General features: G+C 36.4%; 1 protein-coding gene across 3 annotated transcripts in view; it reads left to right on the top strand.

Annotated features, from left to right (window-relative positions):
• ZMYM4 (zinc finger MYM-type containing 4) overlaps window positions 1-17,903 on the top strand; it is a 175,909-nt gene that overhangs the window by 145,178 nt on the left and 12,828 nt on the right. For all 3 annotated transcript variants that reach the window (XM_027109145.1, XM_027109147.1, XM_027109146.1), the window contains 5 exons: window positions 10,339-10,507; window positions 10,689-10,784; window positions 13,003-13,154; window positions 15,943-16,054; window positions 17,536-17,784. In XM_027109145.1, the coding sequence (XP_026964946.1) occupies window positions 10,339-10,507; window positions 10,689-10,784; window positions 13,003-13,154; window positions 15,943-16,054; window positions 17,536-17,784 (778 nt within the window). The remainder of the gene's footprint in view (window positions 1-10,338; window positions 10,508-10,688; window positions 10,785-13,002; window positions 13,155-15,942; window positions 16,055-17,535; window positions 17,785-17,903) is intronic.

Genomic DNA, 17,903 nt, shown 5'->3' with positions numbered 1-17,903 from the left:
ATCTGTTAGTTTTTTATAATCGTTGTTACACACTTTCCTCTTTTTTTTTTTGCGGTACACGGGCCTCTCACTGTTGTGGCCTCTCCCGTTGTGGATCACAGGCTCCAGATGCGCAGGCTCAGCGGCCATGGCTCACGGGCCCAGCCACTCCGTGGCATGTGGGATCTTCCCGGATCAGGGCACGAACCCATGTCCTCTGCATTGTCAGGCAGACTCTCAACCACTGTGCCACCAGGGAAGCCCTGCACACTTTTTTTTTTTTTTTTTACTTGGGTTAGTTTTCATCTTATTGAGTTATGTTTTTTATTATGGATATAATTCTTTTATCAAATATGACTTTTCCTCCTATTTTGTGACTTCATTTTTATTTTCTTAATAGTGAAAAACAACTTTTTCCCTATTTCCATGGTTCATTTATTTATTTTTTTCCAGTTTTATTGAGATATAATTGACATAACAGGACTAAGTTTAAGGTATAGAGCATAATGATTTGACTTACATACATCATGAAATGAACACCACAATAAGATCGTAAACATTCATCATCTCATATAGATAAAAAATTAAAGAAACAAAAAAATTTTTTTTTACTATGAGAACTCTTAGGATTTACTCTCTTCACAACTTGTATATATAGCACAGAGCAGTGTTCATTATATATATCCTGTCGCACATTATACCCCTAGTACTTACTTAAACTGGAAATTTACGCCTTTTGACTACCTTCATCCAGTCTCCCTCCCCCTACTCCCTGCTTCTGGTAGCCACAAATCTGATCTCTTTTTCTAAGAATTTGTTTGTTTGTTTTTGAAATATAATAGACCTACAATACTTTGTTAGTTCTTGGAGCACAACATACTGATTCAACATTTCTACATATTTCAAAATGTTCACTAGGATAAGTCTAGTTACAATATGTCAGCATACAAAGATATTACATAATTATAATTGTGTGATTGTATTCCCCACACTGTACATTTCATAACATAACCATGACTCATTTACTTTGTGACTGGAAGTTTGTACCTCTTAATCTCCCTCACCTATGTCTCTCATCTCCCCAACCCCCTCCCCTGTGAGAACCACTTGTTTATTCTCTGTATCTATAATTCTGTTTCTGTTTAATTATGTTTGTTCATTTGTTTTTTAGATTCCAGATATAAGTGAAATCATATAGTATTTGTCTTTCTCTGTCTGATTTGTTTCACTTACTGTAATACCCTCTAGGTCCATCCCTGCTGTCACAAATGGCAAGATTTCATTCTTGTTTGTGGTTGAGTAATAATTCCATTGTATGTAACTGTGTGTGTGTGTGTGTGTGTGTGTGTACCACATCTTCTTTATTCATTCATCTAGGACACTTAGGTTGTTTCCATATCTTGGCTGTTGTCAGTAATGCTGCAGTGGACTTAAGGGTGCATATATATCTTTTTGAATTAGTGTTTTTGTTTCTTTTGGGTAAAAAATACCCAGAAGTGGAATTGCTGGATCAAATGGTAGTTCTATGTTTAATTTTTGAGGAAGCGCCATACTGTTTTCCACAATGGCTGCACCAGTTTACATTCCCACCAACAGTGCATGAGTGTTCCCCCTTTTACACATCGTCGCCAACACTTGATATCTCTTGTCCCTTTCGTTGTAGTCATTCTGACAGGTGTGAGGTGATATTTCATTGTGGTTTTGTCTCGCATTTCCCTGATGATTAGTGATGTGGAGCATCTTTCTGTGTGTCTGTTGGCAATCTGTATGTCCCTTTTGGGAAAATGGCTCTTCAGATCCTCTGCCCATTTTTTAATTCCATTTTTTGTTTGTTTGTTTGTTTGTTGGATATTGAGTTATTTATACATTTTGGATATTAACCTCTTTCCAGATATATAATTTGGAAATATCCTTTCCCATTCAGTAGGTTGCCTTTACATTTTGTTGAGGGTTTCCTTTGCTATGCAAAATCTTTTTAGTTTGATGTGGTCCCATTTGTTTATTTTTGCTTTGGTTGTCTTTACCTGAGGGAACAGACCCAAAAAATATTATTAAAACCGATGTCAAAGTTTCCTGCCTGTGTTTTCCTCTAGGACTTTCATGGTCTCAGGTCTTACATTTTCAGTTTAATTTTGTATATGGTATGAAAAAGTGGTCCAGTTTCATTCTTTTCCATGTAGCTGTTCACTTCTCCCAACACCATTTACTGAAGAGTCAGTCTTTTCTTCATTGTACAATATAGTCTTGCCTCTTTTGGCATAGATTAATTGACCATAAAAGCATAGGTTTATCTGGGCTGTCTATTCTGTTCCATTGATCTGTGTGTATGTTTTTGTGCCACTACCATACTGTTTTGATTACTGTAGTTTTTAGCATAGTTTGAAATCAGGGAGTATGATACCTCTAGCTTTGTTCTCCTTTCTCAAGATTGTTTTGGCTATTCTGGGTGTTTTATGTTTCCTAATGAATTTTAGAATTATTTGTTCTAGTTCTGTGAAAAATGCCATTGGTAGTTTGATTTTATTGCATTGAATCTGTAGTTTGCCTTGGGTAGTGTGGTTATTTTGACAATATTCTTCTAATTCACGAGAATGGTATATTTTTCCATTTGTTTGTTTAATCTTCAGTTTCCTTCATCAGTGTCTTATAGTTTTCTGAGTCGAGTCTTACCTCCTTTGTTAGATTTATTCCTAGGTATTTTATTCTTTTTGATGCGATTATAAACAGGATTGTTTTAAAAATTTCTCTGACAGTTTGTTGGTAGTTTATAGAAATGCAACAGATTTTGTATATTTTGTATCATGCAACTTTACTGAATTCGTTGGTGAGTTCTCATAACTTTTTGGTGGTGTCTTTAGGATTTTCTATGTATAGTATGGTGTTATCTGCAAACAGTGACAGTTTTCTTCCTTTCCAATTTGGATTCCTTTTATTTCTTTTTCTTCTCTGATTGCTGTGGCTGGGACTTCCAATACCATGTTGAATAAAAGTGGCAGAATGGGCATCCTTGTCTTATTCCTGATCTTAGAGGAAATTGTTTCAGTTTTTCATCATTCAGTATGATGTTAGCTGTGGGTCTGTTATATTTGGCCTTTATTACATTGGGGTATGTTCCCGCTATAGCCATTTTGTGGAGAATTTTTATCATAAATGAATGTTGAATTTTGTCAAAGGCTTTTTTTGCTTCTGTTGAGATGATCATATGACTTTTATTCTTCAGTTTGTTAATGTGGTGTATCACATTGGTTTGCAAATACCAAATTGTTCTTTGCATCCCTGGAATAAATCCCACTTGCTCATGGTGTGTGATCCTTGTAATGTATTGTTGAATTTGGTATGCTGATATTTTGTTGAGGATTTTTGTATGTATGTTCATCAGTGATATTGGCCTGTAATTGTCTTCTTTTATGGTCATCTACTTTTGGTATCAGGGTGATACTGGCCTCGTAGAATGAATTCGTAAGTGTTGCTTCCTCTGCTATTTTTTGTAATAGTTTGAGAAGGATAGGTATTAACTCTTCTCTAAATGTTTGGTCAACTTCATCTGTGAAGCTGTCTGGTCCTAGACTTTTGTTTGTTGGGAGTTTTATGATTACTGATTCAATTTCATTACTAGTAATTGGTCTGTTCATATTTTCTATGTATTTCTGGGTCAGTCTTAGGAGGGTGTACATTTCTAAAATTTTTCCATTTCTTCCAGGTGATTCTTTTGGTGTATAATTGTTCATAGTAGTCTCTTAAGATCCTTTATATTTCTGTGTTGTTTGTTGTAACTTCTCTCTTCTCATTTTTTTTTAAAAATTTATTTGTACGTTTCTTTTTTCCTTGATGAGTCCGGCTGAAGGTTTATCCACTTTGCTTATCTTTTAAAAAGATCAGCTCTTGGTTTCATTGATCTTTTCTATTGCTTTTTAGTCTCTAGTTTCTTTTTGCTCTGATCTTTATGATTTCTTTCCTTTACCAACTTTCGGTTTTCTTTTTCTTTTTCTAGTTCCCTTAGGGTATAAGGTTAGTTTGTTTATTTGAGATTTTTCTTGTTTCCTTAAGTAGGCTTGTCACTATAAACTTACCTCTTAGAACTGCTTTTGCTGTATCCCATAGATTTTGGATAATTGTGTTCATTTTCATTGGTCTCCAGGTATAATCTTGATTTCCTCTTTAATTTCTTTGGTGACCCATTGGTTGTTTAATAACATATTGTTTAGTTTTCTGTGCTGTGTGTTTTTTACAGTTCTTTTGTGTATTTGGTTTCTAGTCTCATAGCATTGTGGTTGGAAAAGATGCTTGATATGATTTTACTTTTCTCTTAAATTTACTGAGACTTGTTTTGTGGCCTAGCAAGTGATCTAGAGAATGTTCCATGTGAACTTGAAAAGAATGTGTGTTCTACTTTTGGGTGAAATATTACATATATATATATGTATATATATACACACAAACATATGTGTGTGTGTGTGTTTATTCTGTATATAGCTATTAAATCCATTTCTTGTAATGTGTCATTTATGGCCAGTGATTCCTTACTTATTTTCCTTATTTATCTCTGTCCATTGATGTAAGCGAGGTTTTAAAGTCCCCTACTCTTGTTGTGTAACTGTCCATTTCTCCCTTTATATCTGTCAATGTTTGCTTTATGTATTTAGGTGCACCTTTCCTATCCTCTCACATTCAGTCTTTGTGTGCCTTTAGATTTGATGTGAGTCTCTTTTAGGCAGCACTGTGGGTCTTGTTTTTGTATCCATTTAGCTACCCTATGTTTTTTTATTGGAGCATTTAGTCCATTTACATGTAAAGTAATTATTGATAGGTATGTACTTATTGTCATTTTGTTAATTGCTTTGTGGTTGTTTTTGTAGCTCTTTTTTGTTCCTCATTGTTTTGCTCTCATCCCCTGTGATTTGATGACTATCTTTAGTGTTATATTTTATATACACACACTTTTTTGTGTGTGTATCTATTACTGATTTTTGGTTTGTTGTTACCATGAGGTTTATGTATACCAGTCTATTTATGTTTATACATGATTATTTTAAGTGCTGATCTCTTAATTTTGAATACATTTTACCAACCCTGAATTTTTACCCTCCCCACATTTAATGTTTCTGACATCATATTTTACGTTTTTTGGTTTGTGTATTCATTACTACTTATTATGGATATAGATAATTTTACTACTTTTGTCTTAATCTTTCTAGTAGATAGTACTGATCTACTATCTTTACTGTATGTTTGTCTTTACCAGTGAAATTTTTCCTTTTTTAATTTTCATTTTTCTAGTTGTTACTTTTTCTTTTCTGCTTAGAGAATTCCCTTTAACATTTCTTATAAAGCTGGTTTTGTTGTACTGAATTATTTTAGCTTTGCTTGTCTGTAAAAAACTCTTAATCTCTCTATCAAATCTGAATGAAAGGCTTGCTGGGTATAGTATTCTTCGTTGTAGGTTTTTTCCCTTTCATCACTTTACATACATGGTGCCAGTCCCTTCTGGCCTGCAGAATTTCTGCTGAAAAGTCATCTGATAGCCTTATGGGATTTTCCTTTAACGTAACTAGTTGCTTTTCCTTTGATGCTTTTAAATTCTCTCTTTATCCTTAATGTTTGCTATTTTAATTATAATGTGTCTTTGAGTGGAAATCTTTGGATTGAGTCTGTTTGGGACTTTCTGTACTTCTGGGACTTGGATGTTTGGTTCTTTTCCCAGATTAGGGTCGTTTTCAGCTATTATGTCTTCAAATACATCCTCTGCTCCTTCCGTGCTCTCTTCTTCCAGGACCTCTACAATGCAAATGTTGGTACACTTAAAGTTGTCTCAGAGTTCTCTTGAACTGTCCTCACTTTTTAAAATTCTTTTTCTTTTTTCTCTTCAGTTTGAGTGATTTTGACTACACTGTCTTCCAGTTTGCTGATCTGTTCCTCTGTATCAGCTAACCTACTGTTAATTCCTTTTATTTCAATTATTGTATTTTTTGGCTCTGCTTGCTTGTTCATTATATTTTCTAACTCTTTGTTAGAAACTTCTAACCTCTCACTGTGTTCATTCTTCTCCTGAGTGCTTTGAGCATCTTTACAGTCATTACCTTGCAGTCTTATTGGGTAGAATGCTTCCTTTGGAACATATTCCTCTGTTGCCTTATTTTGCCTAGTTCTTTGTTTTTACTTCTATGTATTTCATAGGTTGGTTCCGTTTACCAATCTTAGATAAGTGACCTTATGTAAGAGACATTCTACGGGGCTGAGCAGCAGACTCCCTTCTAGTCACCAGAGCTGTATGCTCTAGGGGTGCCCTGTATATGCACTGCATGGGCCCTTATGACAAGCTGACTACTGTGGGCGTTCTGATAAGCATGGTCAGCATGGCTGACTACTGTGGGCGTGCTGGGACCAGAAAGTCCAAGACCGGTTGTTTGCCAGACCCTGCCTAATGCAGAGGCCTCCGACTCTGGTGTGGTTGGCTGCAGCCTGGGGCGTTCTGGTCCTGGTGCTGGCCCACTGGTGGGCAGGGCCATGTCATGAGGCAGCAGAGCCCTGAGGAGTTCCCAGGCTAATGCTGTCCTGCTGGTGGGTGGGACTGGGTGGAGGGTGGGTGTTCTCGGCCTGGTTTTGACCCACTGGGTTACAGGCTGGGTCCTGACACAGGTGGCTACAGGGCTGCGGTATACCCAGGGGCTAGTGTCTGCTCTCTAGTGGGCAGGGCCAGGGCTCATGGGATCCCAGGGCTGGTGCCAACCAGTGGTGGGTGAGGCTGTATCCTGGGACTAGTTCTGTTCCATTGGTGCACAGAGCTGGGTCCCAGGGTCTCTGGCTGGGGGGCCTGGTTCCTGAAGCTGGTATTGGCTTGTGGATGTATTGGTCTAGGTCCCACGGTATCCTGGGGCTAGTGTTGGTCCACTGGTGGGAAGGGCCTGCTCCTGAGGATCTCTGGCTGTGGGGCCCTGGTGATCCTAGAGTTGGTGTCAGCCTGCTGGTGGGCAAGGCCAGGGCCCAGGAGGTCCTGGGACTAGTGCCTCTCCACTGGTGGGCAGAGCCTTGTTCAGGGTGGCTGAGGGCTCATGGGAGCCTAAGGCAGCAAACTTGCTGGTGTTTGGGGCTGTGTCCCCACCTGGCTAGCTTCTTGGCCTCAAGCGCCCCAGGATTGTTGGCAACTGGCTGGTGGGCAGGCTGGCTCCAGTTCTCATTTAACTTAGTGGGAGGAGTCCAAAATGGTGCTTGCTAGCAGCAGTGTTCTTGTTGTAGAGTGAGCTCCCCAAAATGGCTTCCGCCAGCATCTGTGTCCCCAGGGTGAGTCCCAGTTTCCTCTTGACTCTCTGGGAGGCTCTCTGAAATCAAGTGGGTCTGACCCAGTCTCCTTTCAAATTACTGCTTTTGCCCTGGGTCTCAGATCATGTGAGATTTTGTGTGTACCCTTTGAGAGTGGGAGTCTCTTGTTTCCTGCAGCCCTCTGGCTCTCCTGAAAACAAGCCCCGCTGGCCTTCAAAACCAAGTGTTCTGGAGGTTTATCTTCCCAGTGCAGGAGCCCCAGACTGGGGAGCCCTATATGGGGCTCAGACCTCTCACTTCTTGGGGAGAACATCTCCAATTGTGATTATCTTCCCATTTGTGTGTCACCTAACCTGGTGGTGTGGGTCTTGATTATACCGTGTCTCTGCCCCTTTCTACCCATCTTGTAGTTCCTTCTTTATATCTTTAGCTGTAAAAGATCTTTTCTGCTAGTCTTCAGGTCATTTTTATGGAAAGTTGCTCTGTACATAGTAATAATTTTGGTGTGCCCATGGGAGGTGGGGAGCTCAGGGTCTTCCTATTCTGCCATCTTGGTCACCCACACTAGGACAGAACTTTTTACTTTTGAGAAGTCTACTTTATCAGTTTTTATTCTTTTATAATTTGTGCTTTTTATTATCCCATCTAAAAATCTTTGCTTAACTTAACTATGGTAATTAAGATTTTCTCTTACATTTTCTCCTAGTTTTATAATTTTCTTTTATGTTTTCTGTGATCCATTTTGAGATAATTTTTATGTATAAGTTAAGGCATCACATTTCATTTTTTTGTGTGTATGGATATACAGTTGTTCTAGTACCACTTTTGTAAATGCTGTCTTTTCCCCTTCAGTTACATTGGCACTTTTGTTAAAGTCAACTGACCATATATGTCTTGGTCTGTTTCTGAAACTATTGTGTTCCATTGATATACATGTCTATTTTTATACCAGTACCAACTGACTTGATTAATGTAGCTTTACAGTGAGTCTTGAAATAGGAGTGTAGGTCTTCCATCTTTGTTCATCTTTTTCAAAGGATTTATTTGAATTTCCATATACATTTTAGAATCAGCTTGTCAATTTCTACAAAAAAGTCTGCTGAAATTTTGATTGGGGCTGTTCTTAATCCATGGATCAATTTGCAGAGAATTGACATCCTAGCAACTTTGAGCCATCCAGTCCATAAAGATGGTATCTTTCACCTTTATTCAGATTATCTCCCAACAGTGTTTTGTATTTTTCATTTTACAAGTCTTATACTTTACCAAATTTATCTAATAAGTATTTTAATATATTTTTGATCCTGTTGTGAATAGCGTTATTTTTAAATTTCCTTTTCTAGTGTTCTTCATTGACATAGAAATAGAGATGGTTTTGAATATTGATTTTATATACGGTGATTTTGCTCAACTGAAATCCTTAGGATTTTCTACCTACACAATCATATTATCTGTAAATAAAGGCAGTTTCACTTTTTCCTTTACAATCTTAGTGCATTTTCTTTCTTTTTTTGATTTATTGCATTAACAAGGATCTTTAGTACAATGTTTAATATAAGTAATGAGTGCAGACCTTCATGCCTCTTCCCAATTTTAGGGAAGTGTTCAGCCTTACAATATTGAGTATGATGTTACCTATATGTTTCTCATAGATGACCTCTATCAAGTTCAGGAAGTTCCTTTCTATTTCTAATTGCTCAGAGTGTTTTTGATTGTGTTTTGAACTTTGTCAGGTGATCTCTTGAGATGATCATCTGGTTTTTCTTTTCTGAGTCTTTTAAAGTGGTGAAATACATTAATTTTTTAAATTATAAACTAACCTTGCATTTATGGGATGAGCACTACTTTTCTTTTGATGTTTTTATTCTTCTATACGTTGCTGGATTCAGTTTGCTAATATTTGTTAAGGTTTTAAGTGTCTCAGTTTAAAAGAGCTATTGATCTGTTTTCTTGTGATGACTTTATCTGGCCTTGCTGTCAGGATAATAGTAATATAAGTGAGTTAGTGTTCCTCCTCTTCTATTTTCTGAAATACAGTTTATATAATTACTTAATTCTTGGGTAGACTTCAACAGTGAAGTCATCTGGGTCTGGATTTTTTTTTATGGGAAGGTTTTAAACTATGAATTGAATTTCTCTAGCTACTTAGGTTATCTATTTTTTCTAGAGCAAGCTTTGTTAGTTTGTGTCTTTCAAGAAATTTGTTCAGTTTATCTAAGCTGTCTAGTTTATTGTCATAATGACGTTCACAGTTTTATTATTCTTTTTATATGTGTGGGGTCAGGTGTTGATAATTTGTGTCTTTTTTCTTTTATCCCTGATCATTCTAGCTAGAGATTTATCATGTTTTTTTAACCTTCTAAAAGTACCAGCTCTTCATTTTATTGATTTTTCCTTTATCTTTTCTTTTTATTGATTTTTGCTCTATTTTTTATTATTTCCTTACTTTGGGTTTTAATGAAGTCTTTTTTCTAGTTTCTTAACACAGAGGCTAGATTATTGATTTTAGACTTCTTTCACTTCTCATAGAAGCATTTTAATACTGTAAATGCCCTTATAAGCACTGCTTTAGCACTATTACATAAAGTTTGATACGTTTTGTTTTCATTTTTACTTAAGTTCAAAATATTCTCTAATCGCATTTGTGGTTTCTTAACATGTGTTGTTTAATTTCTGAGTTTTCAGGATTTTTCTAACACTATTTCAGTACTGATTTCTAGCTGAATTCCATTGTAGTTAGAGAATTTATTGAAGCTTCTTTTAGAGCCATCTATTCGTATGTTCCATTAAATAGACCTGAGTGGTAATAACTGTTATTCATACCTCATTGGGTGGGTCCAGCATCCGGAACATAGTAAATACCCAAATGTTAGTGATTATTAAAATATTACCTTCTACACTTCAATTTTCTCTTTTTTTCTTTTCTCATATGGATTGGATTAGATGACTAAGCTCTTTCTAGCTCTAAGAGCTCTGAATCTTTGGGATCTAATACTAAATTGCATTTTCTGTAAATTTATGCCCATTCTGTCTTTGAGAATCCCAATTCTTAAAGCTCTGAAACTAAATTTTATATTCTGTAAATTTTTGGAATTCTTACAGGGACGGAAGAAGTCTGTAGTGTCTGTGGAGCCCAGGAGTCTTATTCAAGGAGCCTTTCAAGGGTGCTCAGTGTCTGGGATGACACTGAAATACATGTATGGGGTAAATGCCTGGAAGAACTGGGTTCAGTGGAAAAATGCCAAGGAAGAGCAGGGGGATCTGAAAAGTGGTAAATACACGGCATGAATTTGTGTCTTGATTTAGGGGGTGGGAGGAATACAGATTAAGTCATAAATCTACTCAAAAGGGATAAATAGTAGGTCAGAAATCCCATAAAACTTTGATTTTGGCTTTACTTAATTTTTTTCCCCATCTTTATTTATTCTCATTAATTTTTCTTTCTTTGTCAGGAGTTGAACATGCCTCATCTAGCCCGTGTTCTGACCCTTTAGGAAGTGCTCAAGACCACGCACTCTCTCAAGAATCTTCAGAGCCAGGCTGTAGAGGTAAAATTTCTCTCCTTGTGATCTGAATTGCTTGTAATATCATTGTTGATTTTAAATTTGTAAATGGAATATTTAAAATTATTTAAAATTTGAAGTTTATGTTTAAAAAGAGAAATTAATATCCACTCCCAATTTTAAAGAGCTTGTTATAAAGGTAAGGTTGTATCTTCTGATCATGAGTTTCTTGTGCAAATATAAGGAATTCTGTTTCTTTTTCTAACACTATGCAAGTAACTCAAATCTGTCTTCTTGAGCCCTATATTTGTAGAATAATCAGTGTGGAACCCAGTGTAACACTTTTTGTTGTTGTTGTTGTTGTTAAGAAGAATACCTGGAAAAGCCTTGCTGTTACTGTAGGAATTTTTCCTATCAAGGAGTTGTATATGATTGACCATGATTGCAGGTTTCATTTTTGGTGCCAAAAACTTTGGAACCCAATAAACAGTTCAAATAGAGCAACACTGTATAAATTTAGAACCCTAATCATTAGCTTTCTTTTTTCCCCGATCGTTCTATTCTAAACTTTGTTTTCAGTTTGTATTTTGCTTTTTTATTATCTGTGTTTTATATAAGATACTTATACAATCTTTGTGGGATGAGATGGGGCAGGAATGAATATGTCCTTGTAACTAGATTTTTTTGTCCCTTTCCAACTATACCTTCTCTCTAATACCTGGGTGATTGCATGCACTCTTGGCTTTGCCTCAGTCTACCCTCATTATTGGAGCAGTTAGTTGCTGCTGTGGTCTGTGACTGACTCATTGAGTTCCCACAGATCAAGTATAATCTCTCTGCTCCAGAGTGATATAAATATACTCCTGTTATGGGAGTTTACTAGGCCTTTCACCTTCCAGTTTGAGCCACAACATTTTTAAGAAAGAAGGAAGGGTAGGGACTTCCCTGGTGGTCCAGTAGTTAAGACTCTGTTCTCCCAAAGCAGGGGGCACAGGTTCAGTCCCCTATTGGGGAACTAAGATCCTGCATGCCGCACAGCGTGGCCAAAAAATAAACAAATGAAACGGTGGATATGTAAGTCAACTGTACTTCAATTTAAAAAAATAAAAATTTAAAAAGAAAGAAAAAAGGAGGGGTAGTGAAAATGGAGAAGTAATATTGTATTAGACCACCAAGCCTAAATGCAGTAGCCACAGGGGATGCCTACTCATTTCCGCTACTCATTCATCCAAAAAAAATACTTATGAATATACCTGTCATGTATCAGGCATGGTTGTAGGCACTCAGGTGAAAAGATCAGACATGGTCCTTGTCCTCATGAATCACCTATTTCAATTTGCAAAACCAACTCAGGGGAGCTCAAGTGTATCTTTGGAAACATGCAGTGTTTTCTAAATGCAGAAAAGCAGTAACTAGAAAGAGTGTTTCAACTCATCCCACAGTGTGGACCAGTCTGTTGCAGTAAGATCTCTACAAGTCAAATTAGATAACTCTCCTGCCTAAAACTAATTCAGTTCTTAGTTGTCTTCAAACTCTTAATGTAATATATGAGGCTTACCATAATCTGCCCGCATCTGCCCTCTTTTCTTTTCCGCTGTTCACCTGAGTCCCCTGAACCTTTTCACTTTTGTGGTTGAGCACATACTATATTTTCTGGCATTTTCAAAGGCATGAAGTTATATGTTACTTAAAGTGTTCCTTATTCAAATAAATATGACTTTAAAGAAAGTTAAACAGCATTTTTTTTTGCAGAAATCTCCAGAGCCTTTAATATGTTAAAAAAACATTGTGAATTCTTTAGAGGCAGGTATAACATACTGCTGTTTTCCAAATTTATCAGATCTTAGAAACCCAGTTTTCTTGAGCTCTCACATGATTAGTATTTTGTGGAGTATACTTCGGGAAATCTTTTTATATCCTCAAATTGGAATTCTTCCTCCACTTGTTTAATTCTTCTCCACCTTTCACATCTCCCAGAATCTAACATGACCCTTCCCTGTCTGTTAGATGGCCCTTATTTTTTTTCATAGAATTTTATTTAGATAAAACCCCTGTCATAGCACCCTATTACGTCATATGTGCTTCATTGTCTTTATTTCTTTACCTAAAAAAGCCTTGAGATCAGGATCTGTCTTTAATCCATGTATTCACCAGTGTACACCACAATACCTGGGGCAGTGTAGTCAGTGTTTATTCAGTGAGTTGAGTAATGTTATTATTTTTCTATAAGTTAGTATTTCAGATGTTTTCTACCTTTCCACAGTCCGCTCTATCAAGCTGAAGGAAGATATTCTGTCCTGCACTTTTGCTGAGTTGAGTTTAGGCTTATGCCAGTTTATTCAAGAAGTGCGGAGACCAAATGGTGAAAAGTATGATCCAGACAGTATCTTATACTTGTGCCTTGGAATTCAGCAGGTACGAAATTCAATAATTGTTACAAAATCTATTGCATTTTTAATAATTCTGATAGAACTTGTGAATTAAGCTGAAAACTTATAGTATATATTGTTTGTTTGGTATTGCTCGTATACTCTCTCCTTAATGAACTACTGACCCTGATTTAAAAGTCTTGGTCATATAAGCCTTTTATAAGTTAAACTGAGACTGTTAGAATAAGAGGAATTGAGGTTGGTGCATTTTATTGGTAAATGCACAAAAAAGGCATAAATAGCAGTTCACAAAAGAAGTGACATAGGTGATTTGACATAGGTGACAGGAGACATCCTTGTCAAAAATCGTTTGACTAAATATGCATGTGTTTATTTTGGACTCTCAGTTTTTAATACATTGGTTTATGGCTATTCTTATGGTAGTACTCACTATTTTGATTACTGTAGGTTTGTAGTAAGTTTTGAAATTGGGAAGTGTGATTCCTCAAGATTCTTTTGGCTATTCGAGGTTCCTTGCAATTTCATATCAATTTTAGGATCAACTTTTCCATTTCTTCAAAAACTAAACCGTTGGGATTTTGATAGGATTGTATTGAATCTGTAGATTGCTTTGGGGAATATTGCTGTTTTAACAATTTTGTCTTTAGATCCATGAGTACAAGATGTTTTTCCTAGGTGTTCTTTAATTTCAGCAGTTTTATGTAGCTTTAAGCGTGTAAATCACATACCTCTTTTGTTAAATTTATTCTTAAGTATTTTATTCTGTCTGATGCTATTGTAAATGGAATTTTCTTAATTTTCTCTTTGGATTGTTTATTACAACTGATTTTGTGTTGCTTATACTCTGCAGCTTTACCAAGTTCATTTACTAGCTCTAATAACTAGTTTTTTTGTAGACACTTTAGAATTTTCTATATATAGGTTCATGTCACTGCATATAGAGATGGTTTTACTTCTTCCTTTCCTATTTCAATACTTTTTATTTCTCTTTCTCACCTGATTACTCTGGCTAGGATTTCCTGTACAATGTTCAGTAGAAGTGGCATTTTTATCTTGTTTCTGATCTAAGGGGGAAGTGATTTTTTTTAAACCCATGTATTTTATAGGTACTCATATTTGAGTAAAGGTACAAAACTCAATTCTGTGTATTCATAAAGGAAATGTTTTTTAAGATTGAAATAACTCCTGACTGTTACCAGTAGTTGCCTTTGTGTAGTGAGTTTGAGTATATCTTTCTTCCACCTTTTCTGTATTTTAAACTCTTTCCATAATGAGGATATAATATTTTTAAGTTGTGAAAATAACTTTATTAAAATAAAGAAAATGAAGAATACTTTTCAACAACAAAACTGTAATCTGGCGATACAATCATAAATTGCCTTTGAAGAGGCCTATAAAAATGCACGTTGAAATGGTGTGTAATTTTTATTAGCCGGAATAAATTTAAGTGGAAATAAAAATTTACTGCAAGTCATACATAGATCAAAAAGCAGGAAACCAAGATAGCCATAGATAAATAAGTTTAAAATACCAGATCTTAAAAACACTAGGGGCTTCCCTGGTGGCGCAGTGGTTGAGAGTCCGCCTGCTGATGTAGGGGACACAGGTTCGTGCCCCGGTCTGGGAAGATCCCACATGCCGCGGAGCAGCTGGGCCCATGAGCCATGGCTGCTGAGCCTGCGCGTCCGGAGCCTGTGCTCCGCAACGGGAGAGGCCACAACAGTGAGAGGCCGCGTATCAACAACAACAACAAAAAAGAACACTGAAAGATTTTTAGCATATAATTATGCTACTTTGTGTTATTCTCTTGTTCTGTTCATTGTATTTCTCTGAAGTGCTTGACTCTGACCTGACCTGCACCGTCAAAATATTTAACAGTAATTTACTCAAACTGTTGCGTGTTTCCCATTCTGTGATGTGATTTTTTTTGGGGGGGCTGCATTGGGTCTTTTTTTTTGTTGCTGCGCACGGGCTTTCTCTAGTTGTGGCGAGCGGGGGCTAGTCTTCATTGCGATGCGCGGGTTTCTCATTGTGGTGGCTTCTCGTTGCAGAGCACAGGCTTTAGGCACATGGACTCAGTAGTTGTGACTCACAGGCTCAGTAGTTGCGGCACACGGGCTTAGTTGCTTCGCGGCATGTGGGATCTTCCTGGACCAGAGCTTGAATCCATGTCCCCTGCATTGGCAGGTGGATTCTTAACCACTGTGCCACCAGGGAAGGCCCTGTGATATGATTCTTGATGGTTATAATTAGCATACTTTTAAGTCATATAATTAGACTTGAACTTTTTGAAGGCTGGCTTGTGAGGCAGAGAGTTGAGAGCTGTGGTTAGAAGCCTCCAAATAAATAGTTTTAAATTTTGGATAGCCTCAGGTTATCTGACACTAGATAACTATATTATTTGCAGGAAATCATCTTATAACTAGGCTAAAAAACAAACAAAAACTGCTAAGAGCGCACCTCAGACACTGAGAATTAGAAAAATGATTTGAGAAATTTGAATTAGGACCAATTTTTAGTATATCAGTTTTATTAACTAACTGAAGGGTACTTATTATAATTATTTTATACCATTCATGTTTTTAAAAGGAAATAGAAAACTTCACCTTACAAGCTCAGTGCTCAAGATAATGTTAATTCATGTGAAAAGGATCTTTAGCTTAAATTCTGGTGTTTTAACTGTATCCTTAAAATGGTTCACAGTATTGTAAGGATAAAAACTAAGGGTAAACTATATTCCTAAAAATATTCTTTTTAAAAACTTGTGGGGTTTTTTGTATCAACATATATGTTTCCATTTTTTTCTCTTGTAGTACCTGTTTGAAAATGGTAGAATAGATAACATTTTTACTGAGCCCTATTCCAGATTTATGATTGAACTTACCAAACTCTTGAAAATATGGGAACCTACAATACTTCCTAATGGTAGGATGATTATATTTTGATTCTTTTCATGATATGCCTTCTTAAATTGCTTGTTTTGTGATTCTCTTTTTATAAATTGTTCATTTTATATTTGTCTTGATTTATAACATATTTGGACTTTTGAGGAGAAAGTCTTTGGTTTATTATCAATTATTTTAGTAAAACTATACCTTCCATACAGTACATGAATAGATACTAACTATTGAATATAAAAAACAACTGAAGGTTACATTTACTTTTTAGAAACCATTTTTGATCTGGTAGTTTTGGTAAAGTTGTACATGGTATCAGTAGCTGGCACATATGCTACTTTTAGACTCTGTTAGCAATGGACCTTTTTCAATAGTTTATAAAAAGTACCCTGAACTGGTTGTTAAAGAGAGTTAAGTCTTCATCCTTGAATTGTCTGTGACCATATGTCTTTGGACAAGTTCCTAATTCACTCCTGGTCTCATGCACCTTGGCTATGAATGGAGAGGTTAAATGTGATGCCCAGAAATGTGTGCCCTTTCTGTTGAGCTACAGGGCACCTTTGACGCATTATGAGCAGTGCGGTGGCATGATGCATTTAGCATTCAAATAGGGGGCTAGAGACATAGATTTGCAAGTAATAAATCTGTGTTCATGGATAGCCTTCCAGGAATAGAATGCAGAAGCAGCAACAAAGAGGATTGGGGAGAGAACGTTAGGAAAGACCTGTGTTTACGGGGTATCATGAGGAAGGTGCATTTAAAAGTATACTTATTTTTTTTTTTCTGACCTCTGATTTTCAAGCAAAATCCAGATAAGTTATCATGAAGCAATCGCTCTTAATATAAATTTAAAATAAGAAGAGATAGGAGGGAGAGAGAGCTCTATCTGTCCTCTAAAGATATTAGACAAATAAAACTGAACCAGTTAACAGTAAACAGAATGATCTCAAACAGGAGTCTGCAAACTGCAGCTCACGGGCCAGATCAGGCCTGCTGCCTGTTTCTTTATAGTACATGAGCTAAAAATATTTTTTACATTTCTAAATAGTTGGGAAAAAAAATTAAAGAAAAATATTTTGTGGCCTGTGAAAATTGAATGAAATTCAAATTTGTTTCTATAAATAAATTTTACAAATAGCCACACCTATTTGTTTATGTATTGTCTACACTTCCTTATCTTTTACAACAACAAAGTTGTTTTCAAAGCCCTCATGGCCCACAGTGCTTAATATGTTTACCATCTGGCTCTTCACAGAAAAAGTTTACCAGCCCCTGGTCTAAAATAACAATAGATTAAAACTGTTTCAGGGGAGTGCTCACAGTGTCTGCTTCAGTGGAATCATCTGCCTTTTCTTTGCAGTGCTTTTTCTATTTTTCTGTATGAGGAAGAGGGAGAAAGAGAGGAACAGTCTTTTCCTTAGTATCTTCCTGTCTGAGGATTAGAGAAATTACTTAGTCCCATTTAGCAGGAGCTTAGGACTGTTTCTTTTTCCCCTTTCTTCTGTTCAGGTTACATGTTCTCTCGCATTGAAGAAGAGCATTTGTGGGAGTGCAAACAGCTGGGCGCTTACTCACCAATCGTCCTCTTGAACACCCTCCTTTTCTTCAATACCAAATACTTTCAACTAAAGAATGTTACTGAGCACTTGAAGCTTTCCTTTGCCCATGTGATGAGACGGACCAGGACTCTGAAGTACAGTACCAAGATGACATATCTGAGGTTCTTCCCACCTTCACAAAAGCAGGAGACAGAACCAGGTGTGTGGTGGAGTTTTTAAGTTTCCTTTCTTTCATTCTTTTTTTTTAATTGAAGTATAGTTGATGTACAATATTATGTTAGTTTCAGGTGTGCAACATAGAGACTTGACATTTAAATA

The sequence above is a fragment of the Aethalodelphis obliquidens genome, unplaced genomic scaffold (assembly GCF_003676395.1).
Source record: "Aethalodelphis obliquidens isolate GAN/ISIS:26980383/991018 unplaced genomic scaffold, ASM367639v1 scaffold9, whole genome shotgun sequence".
Lineage (NCBI taxonomy): Eukaryota > Metazoa > Chordata > Mammalia > Artiodactyla > Delphinidae > Aethalodelphis > Aethalodelphis obliquidens.
This window is presented reverse-complemented; position numbering and strand designations above follow the sequence as displayed.